Raw genomic sequence first — 26674 nt, forward strand, 5'->3', positions numbered from 1 at the left:
GAAAAGAGATGTAAACTACTGAACTAGATGCCATTGACTCTTGAAAAGGTAAAATGCATGTGTTTAAGCTACTTCTGAAGGAAAATATGGAAAAATCATCTTTTTGTATTTTTGACCAATTTTATATAGAATTATTATGCATGTGTTTTAACTATTTGTGACTGTGCAAAGGTTTAGAGGTGAAAGGAAATGGAGTGGGCGTTTGCAAGAGGTTGGGAAGGTGTGAAGAGGACCTAAGGGGTCCTTAACACCCTTTTGGAGATTTCCACCACACTCAGATTTCGAAAAATCGCTCGCATGAACTTCTATAGGTGGCTGCAGGGGATCTACAGGAAATTCTACAGGAAGTTCTATAGGAACATGTTGAAAGTGGTTTTTAGGGGTTAAAGGTGGAAAAATGGTGGGAAAGTGGAAATGAAGGATGGATAAGGATGTTAAGGGGTCTAGGACCTGGTAAATGAAGCTCAGGAGTGATGAATATGGTTGGATTTGTTCAAAGGTGAAGGAAGCAATGTTGCACAAAAATGTAGAAATTAGGGCAAGTTGGGAAAGTATGGCGAATGAGTGAAGGAAATCTTGAGAGAGGGACTGGAGCAAGTTGTATGATGGAGGAAGGATAGGTTGGAGTGTCTTACAGGTGTTCTGCACACTACTTTCCAAAACTGACCCAAGCAAAGACTAAGAAAACAGAGTTTTATCTATTTTGACCTAATTCTGACCTAGAAACCAGAAAAGTGATGAACAGAACTTTATAAAAATGCAAGAAAGCTATGGAAATTGAGTAAGAATAGATCTAAGCATGAAAACACAACTGATATCAACTTTTCCAACTCAAACTCTAACACTAGCAATTGCATTGGAAGGCAAAAACAGTGTTTTTGTGGCAGCAAGTGTGCCTTGGTCTCAATTCATGGTCCCAAGGAGGGAGAAATGAGATTAAGGACTGCTTGGTAGCCTTTTTGTGGATCTTTCCTGATACCAAACTATCAAATCAACCTGAAGCAAGAACAACTATCTTAATCATCAAAAACAACATAAGTAAAAAAGCAAGATTTAATCTAAATAACAGAAATTATTCTATGAATGCAATTAAAACACATAGAAGTACATAAAGGAGGTACTGGGCACTTGGGTTGGGCCCAACCCCAAGAGCTACAACCCCCTAGGAAAGATCAGAACTAGTTCAAAGCTGGATTCATCTTCATTGACCAAAAAATAATAGTTACATCACAAAACTGTCTGCAAGAAGAAGCTCGAAAATGCGCTGATTACAACGCTGCACTAAAGTGCGAAAATAGACTATCAGATGGCTAACCTACTAAGGCTTGAAGCCTTCCTATTTATGCAAGTGAGGACTTCCAACAGTCCCCCTAAACTTTAGGAACTTGGCTGCCCAAAACTGCAGATAACATCCACTTTCCTAGACCCGCACGGCTGCCTCTTGAAATCATCTTTGATGGGCTGTTGAACTTCGAGCTGTTGGTGGAGAACCCGAGAAAGGGTTCATTTAGTGCAGGAGACACCCCTCCTATAAATCTTTAGCCTTGTTTCTTCGAATTTGGCTGCCAATTTGCTCATAAATGCCTGGTTTTGGTCCAAAAATGTCAAAAAATCTGTAATAAACATGTATTAGACTTTGTGGTAAAGTGACTATTCCCATTCACTCAATTAACATAAATATATTCAAAAGAATGCATAAAACTATGGAAAATGGTGGATTAAATGAGAATAATAGGCATAATGAGCCTATATAGTTACCCATTTCCAGGGCTCATCATCACCCCTTGCTGAATGTTTTGCTCATCCTCTGAGCAGCTAATTCAGTTCATCATCTTTGATTGCTTTGAGTGTCTCTCTGACATCCCAGGCTTCTAAGGTGATGTCCTCTTCTCTATCATGAAAACCTGTCTTTTTGTCCACTTCCTCCCATTGCTTTTGTTCCTCTTCTTCCTTAACCCCTTCTAATAGCCCTAGCAGTTGTGGAGTGCTGAACTTAAGGCCAATCCAGTTGACTTTCAAGTTCTGCATTGATTGTTTGTATAGGGGTACTCTTCTCATAGCCTCCCTCATTCTGGTTGGGGAGTGATACTCTCTTATTTTCAGACTATGGGACAATGTATTCCATCTTCTTGTGCAAGCATGAAAGCAGTTATCACCAAACAGTCTTTCCATATCTTCAAAGTGAGCAATGGCATGTGCTTGCCTTTCAACATAGTCAGGTGCAATGTGAGAGTTGTCTACAAGGTGCCGATGGGCATATATGAGACTTGAGGGATCTTCTGGTTCTGCCCTTATCATGAGTGGCTCACTTAGCTCCCTGGTCATAATCTTCTGAATCTCTACTGCTCTCTTTTCCTCATGGCTTAACCAAAAAACCATGGCCATGAGTTGTAGGTCTCCTAATGCAGTGTTTGGGTCCCATAGATTCATGTTAGGAAGTGCCAGGTTGTGTAAATAGAATTCTGCTAACTTGGCCTTATCTTCAGCTGAGCTACTGTCACACAAATGCATAAACTGATTGTAATTCTGGAATGGGATGGTGCCCCTTTGGGCCAATGTTTTAATTTGAAATTGCAACCATTGGTCTTTAAGATATAATGCATAGGATTTAGCAGGTTGCCTACATTGCAAGGCTTCTATTGCCCAGCTAGCCATGCAGGCCATTTGGGCTTCTTTTTCTTGTAACTGCTGTTTTAAAACCTGCACTTCTTCTGCTGCCTGAGACTCTTTTTCTTGTAGCAGTTTCGTTAGCATCTCAACATCAGCTTGTGGCTCTCCCTCTTTCTGCTATTTCTCGTTTGTTTCTTTGTCTATTGGAGGACTTTCTTGCTGCTGCTGCCCTCCCAAAATGGACAGCCTATCTCCCTTATGAACTTCCTGTAGCTGCAACTGCTTTTTCAGCAATTCATTCTCTTCCTGTAGCTGGGCTCTTTTATTGCTTTCTATGTGCCTTACCATGGCCAACTCCCCTCTTAATTCCTTTAGCTTGTCCTCCATGTGGCCTATGTCCTCAACTCCTTTAGATTTGGTGATTTGCATCCATGTGTGGGTTCTGACCCTCTCTTTTTCTAATTCGAAGAATAAAGGTACAACAAATTTCTGTGGGATGATTTTCCCACCCTCTAGCAGATTGTAAAAGGAGCCCAAATTAGGCTGAGGGCTTGGTTCAGGTATTTCTTTGGCCTTGCTCTCCTCCTGTGACTGTTTGGCTGCCTTCTCCTCCAATTTCTCAGTTTCTTTTAACTTGGTTAGAGTTTCCTGTAGAGATGTTTCAGCTTCCTGTAGAACTGCCTTTGAGTCCATCAAATTGATTTTCTCTTTCTAGGTGGAGGTTTTGGGGCTTCCTCTTTCATAGGTGATGGATATCTTGGAAGGAGACTCTTCCTTCTTTTTAGTGGGTGTGTCCTCAATGACAATTGGTTCCTTTGATGGTGGTTGGGGTTTGCCCACTTTGATCCTTGTGCTTCTTCTGGCTTTAAAATACATGAAGGTTTGCCTTTTTCTTTTTCCCTTATGTTTTGTAGGTGCGCTTAAGGCAGCAAGCACAGCTGCTGCTTCCCTTGCCAACATTTCAGGTATGTTTCTTTCTGCTGTTCTTTTCCTTCACTTCCTGTAGCCTTGTCTATGTCCACTGTTTCTACTTGTGTCACTGATATCTCAGGGTGTGTCTTTTCTTTTTCTTGCTGGGTCCCTGCTGTTGTGGGGAAAAATGCCTATGCAGGTCGATCCTATCCACCTAAGGTGTGACAGTGCCTTAGCAACAAACAGACACAGCTATTCTAGTATTCTTCCTTTATGAATTAAGAATGAAGAGAGATGGATGGACTAACCGGTGTCTTCCGTTTGTCCCTCGATCCGGTTTCTCTTCTCTTTGAGAGTTCCCAGCTACTTGCCTTCTCGCTCGCCCAGCTTCAACAGGTCCCTGCAAGATCACAAGAAGAGAACACTACACAAAGACATAGATTCATATTCATAACTAGTTCAGGACTAGAAATAAACTAAACATACTAATGCAATCATACATCAAAGATACATCAGTATATAGGAGAAACCAAGATAGCTTTATTGATGAATAACAAGGTTCAGGAGGAGATACAACCAAGAGAGTTCCAATCCAGCATCTCCTTCCCAACAAATGAAATTCCTATCTTCACCTCCCTTCAAAGCATTAAGCACCCAATGATTCCAGTCTCAAACCAACAGCAATTCTTTGCAACAACAAAATTCCAGCCTCCTGGACCTCATGGAAGAGAGATCCATATATAGATGTTTGGAGAGAGGATGAGTCAGCTTGAGATCTGACTAGTGTCCTCTCCCTCTGTCAGTTCTTGCTTCCACTTGGAGACTAAGAGCCTCTTACTCATCACTAGTCGAATTCATTGAGGCAAGTGTCATTGGAGAAGATTCTGGAAGCTTCCAGGGTCTTTTCCACCTCGTTGAATGAACTTGCCATTTGTCACTTCCCGCTCAGCGCACCCTGGTAGTGCTTCTACCTGCGTTGCAGTGCACCTAGCCAGTGTAATCTCTGCATTTCAGCGCAGACAGCTAGTGGAGCCTCTGAATTGATCCTGAATTGACTTGTTTTTGAGCAGTTTCTAGTGGAGAACTTCTGTGAATTGCTGTGATTTGTTAGCCTTGTTCCTCTAGGGGTAGGAACAACATGTTTAGGGACTTTGGATCCCTTAGATTATGGACATTTCATGCTTATAGCTGTAAGGCACAAAAATGTCTATAACAGTTGCCCCCTAAAGTATGAGGCCGTTTATCGGGTGAAATGCTTTATTAGGAGGATCCGAAGTTCATCCAATGCTGGGAGGAGACCTGTAATAAGATACAATACAATACATTATTTTTCATACTGCTTTCATGATTTAGCTGAGGCGGGCATTCCCACGCTCAGCTTTATAAATTCATTTTTCTGTACATAGAATAGACAATCGTCTGATGGTACACTGATAATTTTGATGAAATTATCATCCTTTGGGTAGGATGATTATCTGCTGCAATGATGTACATGTCAATGTCTTTATCTTTCCTGAATATATATCGCAGCCCGGATGGATGAAACTAGATCCGGGGTCTTCAAACTCGTTCGATCTTCACTCTAAGTACAAGTCGATCCATGTGAGAAATGTTCTGAGGTCGAACATGGAAAGACATCGTTTGATTACCGGTCAATGAGGTAAACCGTTAACAAGAGCGAGAGGAATCACCGATAATGATAATGACCCTCAAGGTACTGCAGTACAATTCACGTGGTGTGAATAAAGGACTTGGCGTCGAACACCACGCAAAATCTTTCGGTCGAAGGTCATTGATGTATACCTGTCGCCGGAAGTGAGAAACTTGCCATTGAGGCATGCAAGCTTCAAAGTACTGAAGGGGGTGTTCCTAGATCAACTTCTTGGATAATGAGCTGATGTCGACAAGAAGCGATCCGTCAAAGGAAGGCCTTAATGAATCCCACATCAATGACACGGAACGGAGCTAATGATTTTGATGGAGGTGAAAACGATCTGAGGACATATGATTCAGGGTGGCGGTCATGAAAGGATGAAGGATAATGTACGGCAGTGGATGGGACACGGTTGATTTCTCTGAACGACTTCTCTTGAACATATGGCGACACTTATGCGATAGATCGGCAGCATTACCCCAAATATGGATGGTATGGTGAGACCATGGTGATGTGGCCGGTGAATGAAACAACCCAACCCGATTGTGGTACGGAGGAAAAGTGTCATGTTCACGAGCGACTTGCTACCATCAAAGTTTTCTTGAGTTTCTCCCAATTTTCCCCAGTCATTGCTGACCAGTACCTCTTTATTTTTGTCAAGCTTGAGGAGGATAACATATGCTTGTTCTATAACTTGCCCTTCGGGCAAGCCCATCGCTATGTTTTAACGAGCCTAGCGATAGTGAAACTCGTTCTCGTCTAAAGACAAGTTTGTCGCTATTTAATGATTTTAACGAGTCTAACGACAAAGATAACTCGGTCCTTTTCATTTTTAGAGAGTCTGAAAAGGTACGTAAAGTCAACTCCGAAAGTCCTTTTTCGTCATCTAATCCCTTAAGTCCGAAAAAGTATAAAACAATACAGAAGGGATGAGTTTTCGATAGTTTTAACGAGCCGAACAAAAACAAGCGCTCGATCTTTTTGTGCAATAATCCCTCAGGTCCAAAAAGATTAAAATCTAGAGGAGGGATAGCACTTCCGGTCGCTTTAACGAGCTGGAAGGCCAAAACTCGGCAATCTTTTCATATTTTACGAGTCAGATGAAAAGAGCTTAAAGAAGACTCGTCTTTTGAGGAACGAGTGATAAAACGGGTTAGCAGCTGATTCTAGGTACGGGATGGAATTTTCCAATCACGGCAGTGTCACAAGGATGGCTAATGAAATCACTCTTCGCAGCTGTTCCTCAAAATGGGTAAACAATCATATGGAGGTGAACGATCGGCCAATGGAAAAGTGGAGGTGACGGTGCAAACACGACCAAGGCTTTAATGGCTGATAATGTTACATTCACAGTGGTTATTTACCGGAAGATAGTTCATTTTTTAACGAGCTTAAACGCGGAAAAACACTGCTCAGTCTTATGTTTATTTTTTAACGAGCATGAACTATGCGCTAAAACTGCTCGGATCTTGCGTTTATTTTTTAACGAGCATGAACTGTGTGCTAAAACTGCTCGATTAATCCAGTCATATGATAAGAATGTCTCATTGAAGATGCTATTTTTTATGGAGCTTAGATCTTACAAAGCTTTGCTCTGGATCCTTTCGTTATGCAAGTTCGGAAACGACTAATCCTACGAGTTTAAAGGGTTAGACCTACAGGTTTAAAGGGAGGACCTAAAAATTTTAAAAAATAAATAGCCGCCCCTTGCTTGCACTCCAAAAGGTTTGCATGCCTCCAGGTATAAAGTACGATTTCAAGGTTACCCCTCAATTTGCAGATAAAACATTTGTTCTACCAGGAAAGGCCTACCTCTTTCAGGTTACCCAAAGATTGTTTCATTTGCACAACAAACAAGACACTTCTTCAGCGATGTCTACCGAAATAGACAAAGGTGAGAGACTCCGTCTGTCAACTCACATAACTTTGACAAAAGAATCTTATTCTAGAACAACACCTCTTCCATGCCGGACGAGGTACGGACTAGTCATATTCTCCCGCGGAAACCTACCCTATACCCAAAGTTTTTCCTGCCGAAGCAGACCAGGACGCATGCCCCCTGGGTTCCAGTCATATCCTTCCGAATCACTCGCGTTCATCGGGAGGACGGACCGTGGGTTGAGACATTTCTTGCGTGAAGAGACCATTTAGGGATGGTGTATGACTATTTGCGATGCGTGATCCGGGAAATGAAAGTTGGTCCACGAGCTTGACCACTCTTCCTTCGTGCAGAAAACACATTACTCTAAAGAGTGAGGAGACGATGGCTCCCATGCAATATATATAGTCTCGTCCAAGGAGTAGGTTATAATCCAAGGGTCCTTGAACGACCATCACGTTCATTTGAACGGTCTTCCTTTTCAATGTGATTGGCACATTGGGAAGAATCCCTAAAGGTCGACTGGTTCCTTTATCAAAGCCTGTCAGATTTCTCATTTCAGGCAAAAGCGTTGGCGAACCAAGCGCTTTCCAAGCAATAGAGGAAAGGATACTCACAGATGCCCCCTCATCAATGATGGTGCCAGCCATTACCATTCTGTATATTTGAACGATAATTCTGAATGGTATGCTTGCTGGCAACCAGGGTCTGCCTAGTTGATTCCAGTCGAAGGATACAACTAGGTTGCTTGGTGGTGGGACCGAATAGACGGCCGGGTATGACTCTGACGAAGTTCCTTCCTGCGATAAAGGAATGGGAAAATTGCCCCCTTGTTCGTTGGAGTCTGTGTTGATGAAGAGAATTTGGACGGTGTCGTCTTTATTCTCTTCTGTGATGGTATCATTCGAAGATAGAACCTCTGAAGGCAAGACCGGGTCAACTGCCGCCTTGACCTTTTGACTTTCGTCAGGTATGGATTCGGACGGTTCATCCTCAATGATAGGTGCTTCGGCTGACCACCTGAGCGGGCCAGCCGGGTTCTCAACTGGTGAAGGACTTGGCAGGAGTTTTTGATATCCAGGAGGAAGTCGCGCTGGTAAAACCGGGCGATCTTCCAAAACTCTTTTAGCCTCGTCTAAGAAGGGATAACGGTGGATGGCATGGTCGCCTTCACACAGTTTGCAGGGAAATCTAGCTTTCCCTCTCTGTCATGTGGCTTCACTTTCACTAGTTGACGGTGTGCTGTCAACATGGCTATCAGAGGTTGACGCCACCGAATTGTGCAAACGAGGAGACCAGTCCCTTAGTATCCGAGGGATGCAGGGACAATCTCTGTGGAAGTGGTCTCCCTTGCATATGACACATGGCGATTTAGGCCTAGTCAGTGCTGTGTGTGGATTTTTGTCAGACGACACTTGTTTGCCCCCAGTCGCTTTTGGCTCCTTCTTCTTCTTCTCTTTCTTCTTCTTTTCCTTCTTCTCCTTAGGAACTTGGTTTTTCGTTTTACCAGTTCCGTCAAGCGAAGAGGAAGGAGGAGAGGAAAAATTAGATGAAGTAGAAGGCTGGTGGGTAACTCTGGTCTGGTCTAACTGTTGATTCGACTGTTCAGGAATAGTGGTGTTCTGAACAACATTGGTTGAAAAAAGCCAGACAGGCAAGCCAATTGTCAGTCCTGGAAGCGACAATGTGGCCATATGGGGCGCACCAACATCTCCCCAAGAGGAGAAGGGACTAGGATTTCCTCCAAGGGGAATTCCTTGGTTGGTGTGCTCCATTTTCTCAACCTAAAGATCAATGCAGGAAGAAGGGGTGATTGTTCCGTTTAAAATAAATTTTAACGACGCTTTAGACACAACTTGCTTTTTCAAATTTAAAGAGTCGAGAAAAAGCTAAAGATGACTCTAGTCTCCTTCGATGTTTTAACGAGCCCGAAGTGACAAATGCTCGGATGGACTTTTTCCGTTATAGAGTCTGAAAAAGGCCAAAAGGAACTGCTCTGGAGTTCTAGGTAGAGGGTGTGCCAAACTTTTCGCAAAACCGCAGAATACTTTTTAACGTACGGGCGGTCAATCTTCCTGAATGCTGTGTTCAGTGCATTGCGATCAGTAGGGCGGCCGACACGGCTTCCTAAGGATAAAGGTTTTATGCCTATAGGGGTCTCCCAATATATACTCGACGGTACGTGGGAGCACAATCCGTACTGGCGCTATCGTCCCTCAGGAGGAATCACCCACCATCAGCGAGATCGACAGTCACCAGGCTTTACGACGCCGGAACACGTCTCTAGCCTAGACCTCTATGTTGTGCATTAAGTTACAAAGCGTTGTTAAGTTCATTCAATTTATTTTAGGTTGATCTTTTTAGAAGTTTGCCTTTTTGGATCACCACGGGATGTATGATACAATTCCTAAATGCAGTCTAAAGATGATAAGCAAGCTTTTATATCTTTTCAACAATGAAAATCCTAGCTACAAAGGGAAAAGAAAGACACCATCTTTTCTCAAAGAGCAATCAGCACACTCTAATGCACTTTTCCTAAATCAAGCATGCAAACTATCAAGATGCAAATGCACAATGCAGGTGTTTGTTTTCCGCTTTCTTAATATTGATGCCTAAAAAGAAAGCTCTTTGTACAACTTTGAATTTGCTTCTAAATGACAAATACAAACAAGTTTACTTTTTCGAAATCAGAAAGGGTAGAAGAGAATACAACACTTTACGACTTTCGAAATGAACACTTGTTTCGACACTTAAAAGAGACAAACTCAAACCAAAAGCAAAAGTAAATGTATAATCAACCGTAAACAGCCAATGAACTCTCTCCTAAGATCACAATCAACAGATCTGAATCAAGGGCTACAGGATGATTATTTCACTCTTGCAAAGGAAAACTGTAAATGACGCCACAAACACATAAAAACACTCAGTTTTTTTGTACAAAAGGAGGCGGAATTTAAGCAGAGAAAATGAGTTATCAGACAGGTACCTATGCTGGTTACAGGCTGCAAAAATCAGAGATCAAAACAAGGCAAAACAGAGCAGAGAACCCCAGTTGCACAAGGCCTAACTGGATCAACGCACCCTCAACACAGAGGTTTTGACATTCAGCGCAGGTAGCCTTCACGGGACCTGCGTTGAAATGCAGAACCTCTTCATAGGGTCTGCGCTGAAGGAGAAACGAGAGTTCCTCACTGGGTTCTGGGTCACAGTTTGCTGATTAATCTACGGTTTCAGGCCAAATAAAAGCAACAAGCAAGGTACAATCAAAGGGATGCTTTGAGGGAGGACTAAGATCTATCACAAAGGATCATCAAATCATTTGTGAGTCCATTGTTCAGATCATAGACAAATCCAGTGATTGGATCAAAGCAGCAGCTGTCTACTTTGCATCTGAGAATAGCAGATGCAGTTCGATTGTTGCTGTTGAGTCTATGAAACAAACAATGATAGAGACACAAGTAAAATGACTAAACAGATCTCCCCAGCGGAGTCGCCAATTTGTTGTGGGGAAAAATGCCTATGCAGGTCGATCCTATCCACCTAAGGTGTGACAGTGCCTTAGCAACAAACAGACACAGCTATTCTAGTATTCTTCCTTTATGAATTAAGAATGAAGAGAGATGGATGGACTAACCGGTGTCTTCCGTTTGTCCCTCGATCCGGTTTCTCTTCTCTTTGAGAGTTCCCAGCTACTTGCCTTCTCGCTCGCCCAGCTTCAACAGGTCCCTGCAAGATCACAAGAAGAGAACACTACACAAAGACATAGATTCATATTCATAACTAGTTCAGGATTAGAAATAAACTAAACATACTAATGCAATCATACATCAAAGATACATCAGTATATAGGAGAAACCAAGATAGCTTTATTGATGAATAACAAGGTTCAGGAGGAGATACAACCAAGAGAGTTCCAATCCAGCATCTCCTTCCCAGCAAATGAAATTCCTATCTTCACCTCCCTTCAAAGCATTAAGCACCCACTGATTCCAGTCTCAAACCAACAACAATTCTTTGCAACAACAAAATTCCAGCCTCCTGGACCTCATGGAAGAGAGATCCATATATAGATGTTTGGAGAGAGGATGAGTCAGCGTGAGATCTGACTAGTGTCCTCTCCCTCTGTCAGTGCTTGCTTCCACTTGGAGACTAAGAGCCTCTTACTCATCACTAGTCGAATTCATTGAGGCAAGTGTCATTGGAGAAGATTCTGGAAGCTTCCAGGGTCTTTTCCACCTCGTTGAATGAACTTGCCATTTGTCACTTCCCGCTCAGCGCACCCTGGTAGTGCTTCTACCTGCGTTGCAGTGCACCTAGCCATTGTAATCTCTGCATTTCAGCGCAGACAGCTAGTGGAGCCTCTGAATTGATCCTGAATTGACTTGTTTTTGAGCAGTTTCTGGTGGAGAACTTCTGTGAATTGCTGTGATTTGTTAGCCTTGTTCCTCTAGGGGTAGGAACAACATGTTTAGGGACTTTGGATCCCTTAGATTATGGACATTTCATGCTTATAGCTGTAAGGCACAAAAATGTCTATAACACCTGCCTTGGCTGTGGTAGTTTTCTTTTGGGCTTTCTTGGCCTTTTTCTTCCCAACCTTTGTCCTTTTTCCCTTCTCTGTTTTTGATGTTGTCTCCTTTTCTGCCTTAGGCTCAGTAGTCTTGTCAAATTCCTCTTTTTCTTCCTGTTCTTCCTCTGTTTTTCCCTTTGCTTGAATGTCTTGTGCTCCCTCATCATTGTTCTTCTCAATTTCTTCAGTTTGCTCCTCCTCATCACTGCTGGATGGGCTAATGTCCTCAGTCAAAGTTCTGATGTCATCATCCCTAGACATATTTCTGAAGATTTCCCAAGCTATGGGGATAGTATAGGTGTGTAAGGCATCTTCCACCAACAGTTTGATGAGCCCATGGTGGGCCAACTGATCTAGGACCCCTGCATTTAGCTTTGTACCACATTCAATTAAAGAGTGAAGGAGGAAATATGAGATGCTCAGTTTTCTCGCTGCAGGCAAGTCCATCCCATACCTCAATTCATGTAACAACCTGAAATGATAACCATAAATGATGTTGAACCTCCCTTCACATGTGATATACTTCATTATTTGGTAACTGACTTCACTCCAGAGAGGAGGCAAGCTTGTCCTTCTGACCCCGTTTTTATCTTCTACAGGATGCTTCTCAGACAGAAAAAATGTCTTCTTAGCAACTTGTCCCAATGATTTCTCTTCTTTGCTCCAAGGGAGCCCCGGTGGGAGACTGGTAATTCTACTGATGAAATCAGGTGTAAGTTCTAAGGTCAAACCCCTAAAACTAACTGTGGCATGTGTCTTCGAATGTGATCTTAGGGACATCAAAAATTCTTCAGTCACCTCCTCATCATATCCCTGAATTTTGTCAAAGAAGGATATCTAGTTTGCCTTGGTGAAGAGGGCCACCACCTCAAGGTGCTCATGTAATTTGCTAGAGTTTAAAGGTTCTTTTATCATGAATCCCCCTGGCATGGTGTTGAGTGCTTCTTTTATGTGTTTTAATCAGAGAAAAAATATGCTCAGGTGAGAAAAACAGTCAACACTGAAACAAAGGATAGCTGAATTTTGTGTTTTTCTGAGATCAAAGAAGGAATTTCCCGTGTGCTTCTCCTTATAACATCAAATTGCAATAATTCCCCTGTTTTTAAACTGCTGTTATCCTAAATTTGGCTTTCTATTTTTGAAAATAATTTTTTTTTTCTACAGAACAAAGGATAATGATACAAGTTCTTTTCAGCAAGTAGATAGATATGCAAATTCGTTTTTTCTTTCACACACACAGGCTGGCCTCTACTGTTGCATGCATCTTCCTTACAGTAGAATTTGAAAAAGGATGAGGAGATTTCGAATGCAGAGAAGAAAACAGAAAATTGTGTAGACTCAGCGAAAATGTGCAGGCAGACTTTCACTTTTTTCAATGTGCAGGCAGACTTTCACTTTCTCTTTTAAATCTAATGTCGTGTCTAATTCACCACCTTACTCAGACAAGTCATATGCAGAGAGGTTTTCATGAGCCTACCTCATTTTGAGCTTGAATTTCGACGAAAATCCAGGGTTTTCCTTCTGTAGAGTTGTTCTCTGCCTTTCCTGTAGAAATCTCCCAGCTCCTGTAGAATGAAACTGTGCTCCTGTAGAGCCCGATAGGCAGGAGGTTTTAAAAAAAATGGCAAAAAACTGGCGAAGGATCACTGGTTAGTTGCTCTGGAAGTGGTAGGTGCGTACTACAGTCGAGAATGTCGTGAATGCAAAATGAACAAAGGGTGGCGAAGGTTTCAACTGAGCTGTCTTTTAACTGTTGGCGTGATCCATGGTGAGGAGATGAGGTGGCCGGATGGGTACGTTATCCCCATTCGGACCGTTGGTCCTATGTCATGTCATAATGTTTCTGCATGTCGTCTAACCACCATCACCTCCCTTACTCCCGTTATCCGCTGCCACCACTACCAGTCCCAAATGTTTTCTCCTGAATGGACATACCACACGTGCTGGCTGCGTATCTGATCGGCAGTTTTGAATTTGACAGGGCTCGTTTGAATTCCACGAGGATGTGTAACTGAACGAGGGTGGCCAGTTAACTAGCCACCGATTCCATTCAATCGTAACCATTCCCATAGTCATGCAGCCTTGAAATATGATTCATGCAACCGAGGAATAGGTTTAGGCACTTACCTGCTCAGTCGCGGCCGTGTTATGCATATTTCGGATTTTGGAACCCATTTCTTCACTGCTGTTGCTGCTTGCGCTCTGCATGCTCGGCCTCGGGCTTTTGCTGATGATCTCACGTTCAAACAGAGCTCCTTGCATGATTCATACGCCCTACTTTGCTAACCCTGTCTCTGGAGTATGCTTTTCAGAGGGATCAGCTGCTATAGGAATCCTGTAGGATTTCCTGTAACTGCTTCTCCTTCTGAAATTCAAGCTAATATCTGAGTAGGGCTACAATTGCTGAAGAAGGTCTCGGCTGACAAAGAATCATAGATAGAAGGTATCAGGTAGGGGTGAGTGAAAACGCTGTTGCTTTTATTTGTCATTAAAAATTTTGTTTTGTTTGCAGCATGAAGGAAACAGAGTTTTTGTGTGTGACTGTGCAGGGACATAAAAACGAGTGCAATGAAGGTGTACAGAGATGGAAAAGGTGACATAGGGCGATGGATGGTGGCAGGGAGGTTCACAGGCCTCATAGACAAATTTCCAACCTTCAGGTCCTCTTCTGAAATTGATTTTGGGTTTTCTGTGGTTTCTACAGGATCCTCCTGTAGAAGATACAGAGTTTCCTGTAGGATGTGAAATTTCATACCAAATGAGACCAAATCTTGGGAAAGGGTAATGGTGATGGAGGAATGGACTGTGAGGGATGCATGCAGCCTGGTCATGTCCTTTGTCTTTGTCTTGTGCGATCCTCCTAAAACCTGCAATGACCTTCCTGCAACCTGCAATTTATTCAAAAGAAATTAGGTTTATTTTTATTTTTTTTTAGTCTGAGACAGCTGGGGCACCTCTAGGAGGTTTTCACCCTCACTGTCTGCCCTGGGCGCCTCCAAGAGGTTTTCACCTAGGGATCTTTTATTCATTTTTCATTTTTCTGTGTTTTTTTTCTATTTTTTCTTCTTTTTTGTTTTTTTGTTTTTTTTTGTTTTTCTCATCGTGTAGGTGGAGTGGAGACAGGGACCTACTCCACTACTAATACTGATTTACCCAGAGTCTCAATGAACTCTTGCTTGCAAAGGGGCTTCTTGTAGATCTTCAATCTATGCCCATTGACGAGCATGGGGATGGCTTCTTCATCAATGGTCCAAATAAGGACTGAACCATTGTCATTGCATGTTTCTACTGTACATGGTCCCAGCGATCTTGTCCTCAGCTTGCCCTTGAAATCCTTGTATCTTGAATCATGTAGCAATGCCCAATCTCCTACCTGAAATTGCTTTTCTTTGAGGTGCCGGTCATGCCATATCTTTCTTTGAAGTTGGACTACCTCTGAGTGGAGAAGGGCCTGCATTCTCTGTTCATCTAATCCATTCAGCTGAAGCAATCTTTCTTGTTGTGCATGGCTGAGATCTAAGTCCAGCTGAGCTGCCATCCTCAATGTGTTATATTCAAATTCTATGGACAACAAAGCCTTCTTCCCGTATACCAGCTCATAGGATGTGAAACCTGTTGTAGTTTTCCAAGTAGTGTTATAGGCCCAGGTGGCCTCAACCAAGCGATCTGCCCAATCTTTTCTGCTGCTGCTCACTACCTTAGTCAAAATCCCTTCCAAGGCTCTGTTAGTAACTTCCACCTGCCCATTTGTTTGCGGATGATAAGGGGTGGAAGTTCTATGCTTAATCTTATGATGAGTGAGCAGGTCTTCAATCAGGTTAGAGGTAAACTGACTTCCTTGATCTGTGACTAATTCTCTTAGGTAGCCAAACCTGTAGAAGATATTTTTCCTCAAAAACTCAGCTACTTTTTCTTCTGTTGCTACTTTGATTGCCTTTGTTTCCGCCCACTTTGTCAGGTAATCCGTGCACACAATGATGTAGGACTTCTGTTTTGAAGGAGGGTTGATAGGACCAACAAAGTCCCTGCCCCACTTCTCAAATGGCTCGAAAGTCACTTGAGGCTGCAAGGGCATCTCATCCTTTGGAGTAGGTTTCCCCATCCTTTGACATTGGTCACATTGGTTGATGTATCTCCTGACATCTTGATGAAGAGTGGGCCAATAGTACCCTGCTTGCAAAATTTTGAAGGCGGTTCTCTTTGCTGCAAAGTGGCTCCCACAGGGCCCATCATGACAGGTTAGGAGGATGTCAAAAACTTCCTTCTCCTTGACACATCGCCTCAAAATTTGATTTGGGCCAAGTTTAAAAAGATTGCCCCCAATCCATGTGAATGGGGCACTTTTCCTCACGATCTTGCTCTTCTCTTTTGAGGATAGGTATGGCGGAAACTGTGCTGAAACCAAATAATTTGCTATATCAGCAAACCATGGAGAGAGTACTGAAATAGCAAATAGGCGTTCATTTGGCATTTGATCATCCACCATCCCTTTTTCACCTACAGGTAGTTCTAATCTAGATAGAAAATCAACAACAACATTTTCCTTACCTGGCTTATCAACAATGGTCAAATCAAATTGCTGCAATAAAAGTAACCATCTAATGATGTGAGCGTTTACATCAGGTTTATTCATCAAATACCTAATTGCAGCATGATCAGTATGCACGAATGTTTGATAGTCAGTGATGTAGTGTCTGAACTTGTTTAGGGAGTGGACTACAACCAGGAGCTCTTTTTCGGTTACAGTGTAGTTTAACTCTGCTTTGGACTGGTTTTCACTGACAAAATATATGGCATATGGTAGTTTCTCTTCAACTTGTCCTAAGGTTGCTCCTATAGCTTTGTTTGAGGCATTTGTGTGAATGTCGAAAGGTAGGGCCCAGTTTGGACTTCTCAAAACTGGGGCAGTTATTAGCTTACCTTTCAAAGCATCCAACGCCTTTTGATAGTTGTCTGTCCATATGAACTCAACATCTTTTCCCAAAAGACCAAACAATGGAGAGGCTAGCTTACTGAAATCTTTAATGAATATTCTATAATATCCTGCTAAGCCTAGAAAACTCTGAACATCTCTTACCTTTTGAGGAGGCGGGACCCTTTGGATGATAACAATCTTGTTGGGATCCACCTGTAAACCTTGCTGAGAAATTTTATGACCTAGCACGGTCCCTTCAATGATTAGGAATTCACATTTATCAGGACTGAGGGACAGGTTCATTTCAATACACTTGGCTAAAACTTTCCTCAGGTTAGTCAGAGCTTCTTGGAAGTTAGAACCATAAGGGGTAAAGTCATCCATATAGATTTCCACTGAATCATGAACTAGTTTAGCGAATATACTCAGTACTGCTCTCTGGAAAGTGGCAGGAGCGTTGCACAACTCAAAGGGAAGGACCCAGTAGGTAAAGGTACCCCATGGACAAGTGAAAGTGGTCTTATCTTGGTCTTCCGGGCTAATTTGGATCTGATTGTACCTGCTAAACCCATCTAGGAAGGAAAAGAACTTTTTCCCTGCCAGGCCATCCAACACTTGAGCTATGAAAGACAAAGGGAAATGGTCCTTCTTGGTGGCTTTGTTAAGTTCTCGAGAATCTACATAGATTCTCCACTTCCCGTTTTTCTTGGGCACAAGCACCAAAGGAGAAGCCCATTCATTGTCGAAGATGGGGTAGATGAACCTTGCATCCAGCAACTTTTGCAGTTCTTCTTTAACAATGTTCTTAAGGGCTGGGTTCATCCTCCTTTGAGGCTGCCTCACTGGTTTACAATCCTCTTTAATGTAAATGTGATGAGTATAGAGTCTAGACTGAAGGGTGGACTCTTTTCATCTCCTTATAGCTCCAAGCAAAAGCATCCAAATGGTTGTTCAATAAGCTACACAGCTCTTTCTCCTTAGAGGTGGATAGGGATGAGTTGATCTTCAAGGTTCTTTCAGGGCCAAATTCCACATTCTTAACTTGGAGAGAGGTCGAATCAGCCACACAGAGATCAACTAAAGCATTGGCTTGGGTTTCTTCCACCAACTCTTCTAATGGCAACACACTGGGGGGTGGATTTTGAATCAAATTTTCAATAAGATCATCCTCGGTTTGAGGACCTCCCTTGGTGGCTTCCACTATGCACAATGGTGCAGAGTAGATTTCATCCTCATCTTCCTCCTCCAACCAGAGAGATAAGTCATGTTCTAGCAGAGGTTGGGCAGGAGGATATAGGAATAGCTGTTTGGACATATGCCCATTCTTGATGGTCATGCTCCCAGCTCGACAACTGATGTAAGCATCTGCAATAGCTAACCAAGGCCTTCCCAAGATGAGGGGATACCCAGTGAGCTTTGCCTTTGGCTGAAGAATCAAGAAGTCAGCAGGGTACTCCCAGGAATCAATGGGGACCATGACACCTTCCACAATCCCCTCAGGAGTCACAGTGGAGCAGTCTGCCAACTGCAGTATTGTTGAGGTCTTTCTTAAGGAATTCTGAAGGTTGAGTTTGAGCATATTGTCCCTGGTCATTACGTTAATGGTAGCCCCTAGATCAATCAAGATGTGGGGGATTATGGTGCCATTGATGTGGACATCGACTACAGGACTCCCAGGGTCTAGATATTTTGGACAGATTACCTGTCCCAACATCAGGTCAGACAGTTGTCCTATGACATTGATAGTTGGGGCATCTCTCTTGCGCCTGCCTGGGTGCCTGAAACACTTCTCTTTGATCAACTTATTGTAGATTGGTACATCTTTTATGGCCTGGAGAAGTGGTATTTTCACACATAACTGTTTAAGTTCTCCCAGAAGTTCAGTTTCTTCTGAGGTTGGTTGCATGGTTCCAGTTAGTCTCTCAGGAAAGGGTGGAATGGCTTTGGGTTCACTTTCTTGTTTCTCTTCCTCATCCTCCTTAGGAGGAGGTTGGCTATCTGGGAGGACCTTCCCAGATCGTAGGTTGATCTCCTGAATCTCCATAGCATAGGTAGGGCATGTTGTTTCTCCAGTATATACCTGTTGGGCCTGTCTGTTATTGGGGTTCAGGTTCAGTTGAGCAGGTATCTGGGGTTGTCTTGGAGGAGCAGGAGGTAATGGTTGTGGTTGAGCAGGTGGTGGAGGCAAAAGAGCGGGAGGAGAGTTGTATTGGGGCCTCCACCCCTGATGAGGTGCATTCCACTGAGGTTGTGGCTGAGCATGAGAATGAAACGAGTGAGCAGCTGGTTGAGTATGGTATTGAGATGGATACGACCAAGGAGGGGGTGTGGACCAGGAAGGATGAGCAGGGGGACCCCAAGAAGGCATGGAAGTGGCTTGATTGGGGTTGTAATAAGTCTGGGATGTCCCTTGCATTCCTTGCTGGTAAGGTCTGGGTCCATGTGGCCTCCTTTGGTTCATGAAGTAGAGTGGTTCAGTGGCTCCTTCAGCCCCTTGGTACATAGCTTTAAATCTGGGCAAAGAAGGGCACTGATTTGTAAGATGGTCTTCATCACAGACAAAACACACTTCTACAGAGTGCAATGGTCATTCGTTCCTAGGATACTTTCTAGTGCACCTGGGACAAAAGATGGCCAAAGCCCTGTTGGCTTCCTCTTGCTTCTTTTGGATTTGCAAGGTATCCATTTGCATGGCAATAGTCTGTCTCATCTCCATTTTGAAATCCTCTATCTGACTTGCAAATTCATTTTTAAGGAATGAACTAGATAAGGGGGTACTGGCTAAGAGTTGACTTCCCCTACCTCTCTTTTTGGCTGCCCTAGAATGGTTTCTAAACACAGTCTTTATGTCATCATAAGGTAGCTGATAGATGTCTCCCCCGGCTAGCAAATGGAGGGTATCTAGAAGGTCTTCAGGGGCTCCTCTGCGCATAACCAACTTCAGAGATTCGGGGTCAAGTGTGCACCTGGCCCTTTTATAATTGAGTTGAAACCTCTCTTAATAGTCTTCTAAAGATTCATCACTTCCCATGATCATTCGAAAGATTTCTTCTTTTGTATCCTTTGACCTACAGTAGTCCCGGTATTTGTTGTTAAAGGTTTGCTGCATCTGAGCCCAAGTTGTGATACTGTTTCCAGGTAGCCCCATGAACCAGCATAGTGACTGTGCTGCATCCTTGAGGGTAGAGGGAAAGTTTCAACTTTTGCTCGTCTTCTGCATAGTCATAAGTTCGGCAAAAGACAACAAACTCAAACAAGAATGTATCAGGGTCTTCAATAGTCAATCCATGGAAGTAAGGTAAGGCTAAGGGACTTATGTTTTTCATTTTTGTGTCCCCATTGGTCTCTCGAATGGGAAAGGCACCTTCCATTCTCTCCCCATTTCTTCTACCGTTTCTATTTTCAGCCAGGGTCTCAGGAGGAATGGTTTCTTGCTCTTCTTCTGTTATAGGATTTTCGTATATCTCTAGAGGTTCACCTATAAGTTCTTCTAGATCACTGCCACCAAAGAAGAGAGAAGGGTGATTCAGTGATGTGGTGGGGGTGTTGCGTAGGAATTTTCCTGAATTGTCTCTGTTCCTACGAGGCATGAAAGGAAATCTCTTTTTTGGGTGATTTTTGTTTCTTTTTTCTGCTTGTACTTGCAAAAACTGAAATAAATTGAACTGCAACTAACTAAAATCTATCTCGCTGAAATGAAAATGCAGAATTGAAATGAAAGCAGAAAATGACTAGTCTATGTTGCTGAAATGAGATTGCAGAATTGAAATGAAAGTAGGAAATGCTAATCTACGTTCGCAGAAATGAAATTGCGGAATTGAAATGAAAGCAGTAAATGCTAATCTACGCTTGCTAAAATGAAATTGCAGAATTGAAATGAAAGCAGGAAATGGTCTAATTTACTTTTGCAGAATTGAAATGAAACGACTACTCTACTCTTGCTGAAATAAACTACTTTAGCAGAAGGTTGTAGTAGAAAATAGAAGAAAAGCAGTAATCACAAAATACTTTGATGCTTCCCCAGCAATGGTGCCAAAAAGATGGTGAGCTCCAGTATTGCAGCAATGATGCTGCAACTTTTGGGACTCCCTACTTTACTTTTATCAACCCAGTAGTTCGTAACAAACTTGGAAGCAACGATGCTATATGCACAAGTACTAGCTCTTACTGCAGGCTATCACTTGATCAGCTGGCACAAGTTCGCTAGGAGCTTAAGCCAACTTCTATGAGCTCTCAGAAGAAGCTTTTAGCTGTGATGGAAGAGAGCTAACTCAAAAGAGGCTAGTCTACTTACAGAAAGAAGATGAAAGCTGAAAGGAAACGCAAACTCTAGCAAACCCTAGTTTTACCGACTAACCCTACTTGTGCAAGAAAAGAGATGTAAACTACTGAACTGGATGCCATTGACTCTTGAAAAGTTAAAATGCATGTGTTTAAGCTACTTCTGAAGGAAAATATGGAGAAATCATCGTTTTGTATTTTTGAGCAATTTTATACAGAATTATTATGCTTGTGTTTTAACTATTTGTGATTGTGCAGAGGTTTAGAGGTGAAAGGAAATGGAGTGGGCGTTTGCAAGAGGTTGGAAAGGTATGGAGAGGACCTAAGGGGTCCCTAGCACCCTTCTGGAGATTTCCACTGCGCTCATATTTCGAAAAGTCTCTTGCATGAACTTCTACAAGAGGCTGCAGGGGATCTATAGGAAATTCTACAGGAAGTTCTACAGGAACAGGTTGAAAGTGATTTTTAGAGGGTTAAAGGTGGAAAAACAGTGGGAAAGTGGAAATGAAGGATGGATAGGGATGTTAAGGGGTCTAGGACCTAGTAAATGAAGCTCAGGCATGATGAAGATGTTTGGATTTGTTCAAAGGTGAAGGAAGCAATGTTGCACAAAATGTAGAAATTAGGGCAAGTTGGGAAAGTATGGCGAATGAGTGAAGGAAATCTTGAGAGAGGGACTGGAGCAAGTTGTATGATAGAGGAAGGATAGGTTGGAGTGTCCTACAGGTGTTCTGCACACTACTTTCCAAAACTAACCCAAGCAAAGACTAAGAAAACAAAGTTTTATCTATTTTGATCTAATTCTGACCTAGAAACCAGAAAAGTGATGAACAAAACTTTATAAAAATGCAAGAAAGCTATGGAAACTGAGTAAGAACAGATCTAAGCATGAAAACACAACTGATATCAACTTTTCCATCTCAAACTCTAACACTGCAATTGCATTAGAAGACAAAAACAATGTTTTTGTGGCAGCAAGTGTGCCTTGGTCTAAATTCATGGTCCCAAGGAGGGAGAAAGGAGATCAAGGACTGCTTGGTAGCCTTTTTGTGGATCTTTCCTGATACCAAACTATCAAATCAACCTGAAGCAAGAACAACTATCTTAATCATCAAAAACAGTCTAAGTAACGAAGCAAGATTTAACCTAAATAACAGAAATTATTCTATGAATGCAATAAAAACAATATAAGTACACAAAGGAGGTACTGGGCACTTGGGTTGGTCCCAACCCCAAGAGCTATAGCCCCCTAGGAAAGATCAGAACTAGTTCAAAGTTGGATTCATCTTCATTGACCAAAAAATAATAGTTACATCACAAAATTGTCTGCAAGAAGAAGCTCGAAAATGAGCTGATTACAAGGCTGCACTAAAGTGCGAAAATAGACTATCAAATGGCTAACCTACTAAGGTTGAAGCCTTCCTATTTATGCAAGTGAGGACTCCCAACAGTTCTCCTAAACTTTAGGAACTTGGCTGCCCAAAACTGCAGATAACAACCACTTTCCTAGACCTGCTCGGCTTCCCCTTGAAATCATCTTTGGTGGCCTGTTGAACTCCGAGCTGTTGGTGGAGAACTCGAGGAAGGGGCCATTTAGTGCAGGAGACACCCCTCCTATAAATCCTCAGCCTTGTTTCTTCGAATTTGGCTGCCAATCTGCTCATAAATGCTTGGGTTTGGTCCAAAAATATCCAAAAATCTGCAATAAACACGTATTAGACTTTGTGGTAAAGTGACTATTCCCATTCATTCAATTAACATAAATACATTCAAAAGCATGCATAAAACTATGGAGAATGGTGGATTAAATGAGAATAATAGGCAAAATGAGCCCATATAGTTACCCATTTCCGGGGCTCGTCAGTTAGATTTTGATGGCAGCCACTATTTTGTTTGTATTTTCATGCTATTTTCATTTCTATTTTCATACTATTGCGATGCTAATTTCATTTTTATCATGTGTTTAATTAATGTATCGAATTTTATTATGCATATTTTGTAAATTTCAAAATTTATTTTTATTTTCATTTATATTTCTAATTTCATTTCCATTTCATATTATTGGCATGCTACTTTTATTTATATCATATATGTTTGATTAGTGTATTAAATTTTATAACATATATTTTTTAATTGCCAAATTTTACTGTTCGTCGAATTTAGTGCCAAATTTTATTACCAAAATTTTCACTATTGAACTTTTGTTGAGCTTCAAGGTTACTGAACTTCAACTTGAACTTGAACTAGGTGACTTAGTGCATAACCATCTACCTTGGCCTAGGGGAATTCTGCCTCTTAAGCAGGAATTAGCTAAACTGGTTAAAGTCAAGCTTAGTATCTTCTGTAGAGATGTTGAGTCCCTTCCTATTGTGGGTTCCAGCTGATATGCTTGCTTTTTTGGCCTTTATGGCTGGAATTCCTTGTTTCTCCTGTTGTTTGTCTGAAATAACTCTCTCTTCAATTTTGTAATTATTTGTTTGATTGAGTAACATATGAAGCATTAAAAAAAGTGTGAAACAGAGATTTAGTTCAGAATATTCAATAATATTTCTGACATTACATTTCATGGCAGGTGATTGATGAATTCGACAGTGAAGTACATATTGTTGAAATTGACATAGAAGAGGATCCAGAAATTGCTGAGGCTGCCGGGATAATGGGAACTCCCTGCATCCAATTTTTCAAGAATAAAGAAAAACTGAAGTAAGTGAAGGAGCAAATGGTGTTTTATATTATTTTTCTTGAGTCTTAGTTGGATTTGTTGCTACAAAATTATGCAAATTTTCAGGAAATGTATCTTGTAAAATGTTATGATTTCTCATTTCAAGTATCTGTTTACATAGGTTTGAGCTCAACTTTGTTTCTTCAGGCCTCCTTTTATCACAAAATCTAACATCTTAGTTCAAAGCCTCTCACAAAAGGCTAAGTGTAACATGGAAGTGTTACCATTGTCACCTAGGTGATCACTTCCCTCTCTTTGGTGAAGGATGGATCCAGCACAAGCTAGGCTTCCCTAGAAACTTCAAGAAATCCTTATGCAAGTTATAATCTAGTACAGGCCTGCTATGCTAACTACTCACAAGACCACCAGTAAGATTAGATGTTCAAGGTGAGAACAAGGTGGTTCATTCAAAGCAATTTCTGGATTTGATTGTGAGAAATTTACAAGACAATTAAAGATATCGAGTTAAAATAGGTCAAGAGGGTACCCCAAACACTATCAAAAGAAGAAAAGGATATGACTGTTGTAAAACTTGTGTGAAAGATAGTATAATTCAGCAATATATCAAGTTAGAACAGTAGCAAAACAAATCAGCCCTTTGACAATTAAATAGCCAATGGAAACTAGTTAGCAACCAACTATTTCTGAAATTTTAAAGAGCACATAAAGGCCTTAAGATGCAAGACAGCAAGCCCTGAAGGACTGAAATTTAAATCAGCAATGCAATAATGATGATAAGATCTATTTCTAACCATGAAAATGCTCACAAACCCTATAAATCTACCTAACTATGGCCGAAAACTAAGGTATAACTGTCACAAACCCTAATCTAACCCTAAAGCATAAAGAAAAAGTTAAAAGTTAATTTTAATTATTGACTATGGGGACAGACTCATCACCACTAGTTTTTTGGGCTAATGGAGTCAAACCAATGATTCTCTTGAAAAAGTTAAAGCATGGAATAAGGATGATAACTAAGAATGTCCACGACTAACCTTAGAAGATCCTCCTACAGGGTTATAACTAGGTTTGTCCACTACTAACCCTAGATGATCCTCTTATGGCTTTTACAAGCTTTTAAAACAATAAAGGAAATGTTCTCTACTCAAACTCATCCTAGGGTTTACACGATAGGATCCATCCAAGCATAATAAAAGGGCATGCACCCTCACCACTAGATAAGTACATCTGCGCTTAATACACTCAACAAATAATTCCACAAGGACTTAAAAACACATTTACTAAATAAATCATTGTTCATCCATAAATTTTAGCCATGAACCATCCATAAAGCTTGAAAAATTATAGTTCATCTTTCCAAAAAGTCACATAAGCCATTCGGCCATAGCTAAGATAACAATATAAAAGTAGACAAGTAGTAGTGTTTCTCGACTCTCCACAAGTGGCAGTGATCCAAATGAGGGTAGCACTTGTTCTATTTATTTGAGGAAACCAAGCACTATGCCTCTACAATAGCTAATATCTACTAAAATCCCCTAAAACATATGGAAAATCTATGATACAAGGTGGATAGGTCTAGGCTGACCCCCAAAAATGCCTCTACAATGAAGAATAAATGCTTAATCACCAAGTTGTCCTCAATAAATGCTCCATAAAGGTCACACGTGAGTAAAGCTATTAAAGGTGATGCCTCCTCCAAAATAGGGTAATGATGCTCGAAGAATCATGTCTCCTCTCCAAGAAGTGCAATGTCTCGCTCAAGAGTCATCTCTTATCATCATAAAGCGTCAAATCATCATCATCAAGTGCAACATCATCATGAGGGAGTTTAAAATCCATCATTAAAGATGGGGCATCTTAACAACTTATCGTGTAATCTCAAGGCCCCAACACCCTCCAAAGGGTAAGTGATGTCCTAAATGAAGTGTGGGAGAAGATCATCAGTGTCCTGCAAAGGGTCATGTCTGTGCCATCATCAACATGTAGGGGCTACAAGAATCAAGTGAGACCAACCAACATGTATACAAGAGTCATTGTAACATAAAAAGTTGGCCATGTTTAATGTAAAAGCCACGTAAGTAGATCACATTAGGTATCATCTGCAAACTTCATATTAGCTTATGGCTTTTTGCAATTTTCCAATTTAGATATGGAAGGACCATCATAGAACGTTATTAGTCGTAATGGTCCCTGTTACCGCTCAAACTAGTAGGGGTCTTAGGAGGGGATCCTATAGGGCAACTACTAAGCCAAGGGAAACAATGGAGCCATAGCCAACTGTCACCTCAGCTAAGGCTCTCTGCTCTTTATGGACATTCACCGATGGGAGGAGACCTGGTATAAGAGGAATCAAAATAATGGATGTGTCAATGAGAGGATAAAGGGTGATTCCCAAGGCCTATTTGTAAGAGAGACTCAATTGTGTGGCTTTCATGCTTGGAAAGCAAGGTGGTAGGCTCTCTAGGAAGTGCTAAGAGGATTCTCGAGGCTAGGGTTTGGGAATGTATCTTGTAAAGATGATTCCTAGGACTAGAAATCCTTATGGAGACTTGGTCTTTGTGTGATTTTTGTAGAGTTGTGTGAAAATTCTATCACTGCAGGCAGCAACAATTGATTTACTTTTCCTACTTATTTCACCATAAGTTATTCATGAAATTATTTCAATAAACATTAAAATAAACACTGCTGCAGATATCACACCGTTATACAGAAACAACCATAAGCACAAGAATCAACACATTGACACAGTTATTTTGGACTAATGTCCTCGGAAAAAACCAATGTGAGAAAACCGGTGCAGCAAGGGAGGATTTTATTATTCAACAATTTTCTAATAGAACAAGGTGCCAAACTCGCTTACCAACAGATAGACAAATTTCCAACACTTCTTCTGAACCTAGCATTAGACCTACTAACCTCTGCGTGACCTGAAACCCTCTGCGTCAGCCTGTTGAGACTCTGCGCAGCCTCTCTGGCCTTCTACGTCACTCTTGCAGCCTCTGCGTGGATGACGTAGGCCCTGCTGGCTCTGCACAGTCTCTGCTGCCTTTGCATGGCTCCCTCTGGCCCTGCGTCTGCCTTTTCTGCCTCTGTGCTGATCTCCTGTCTCTTTGTTCCGTACTTGCTACCTCTTGACTGCTCTCCAGACCACTGGTTCAATTTCTCAGCTA

The 26674-nt window shown here is 41.7% G+C and overlaps 1 protein-coding gene across 2 annotated transcripts in view; it reads left to right on the forward strand.

The window, feature by feature from the left end:
- Positions 1–26674, forward strand: part of LOC149255503 (thioredoxin reductase NTRC-like) — a 362592-nt gene that overhangs the window by 305099 nt on the left and 30819 nt on the right. For both annotated transcript variants that reach the window (XM_089460504.1, XM_089460503.1), the window contains exon 9: positions 23394–23524. In XM_089460504.1, the coding sequence (XP_089316630.1) occupies positions 23394–23524 (131 nt within the window). The remainder of the gene's footprint in view (positions 1–23393; positions 23525–26674) is intronic.

This window comes from Pinus tabuliformis, chromosome 7, assembly GCF_031772625.1.
Source record: "Pinus tabuliformis cultivar Carrire ecotype Pingquan chromosome 7, CPIR1, whole genome shotgun sequence".
Taxonomy (NCBI): Eukaryota; Viridiplantae; Streptophyta; class Pinopsida; order Pinales; family Pinaceae; genus Pinus; species Pinus tabuliformis.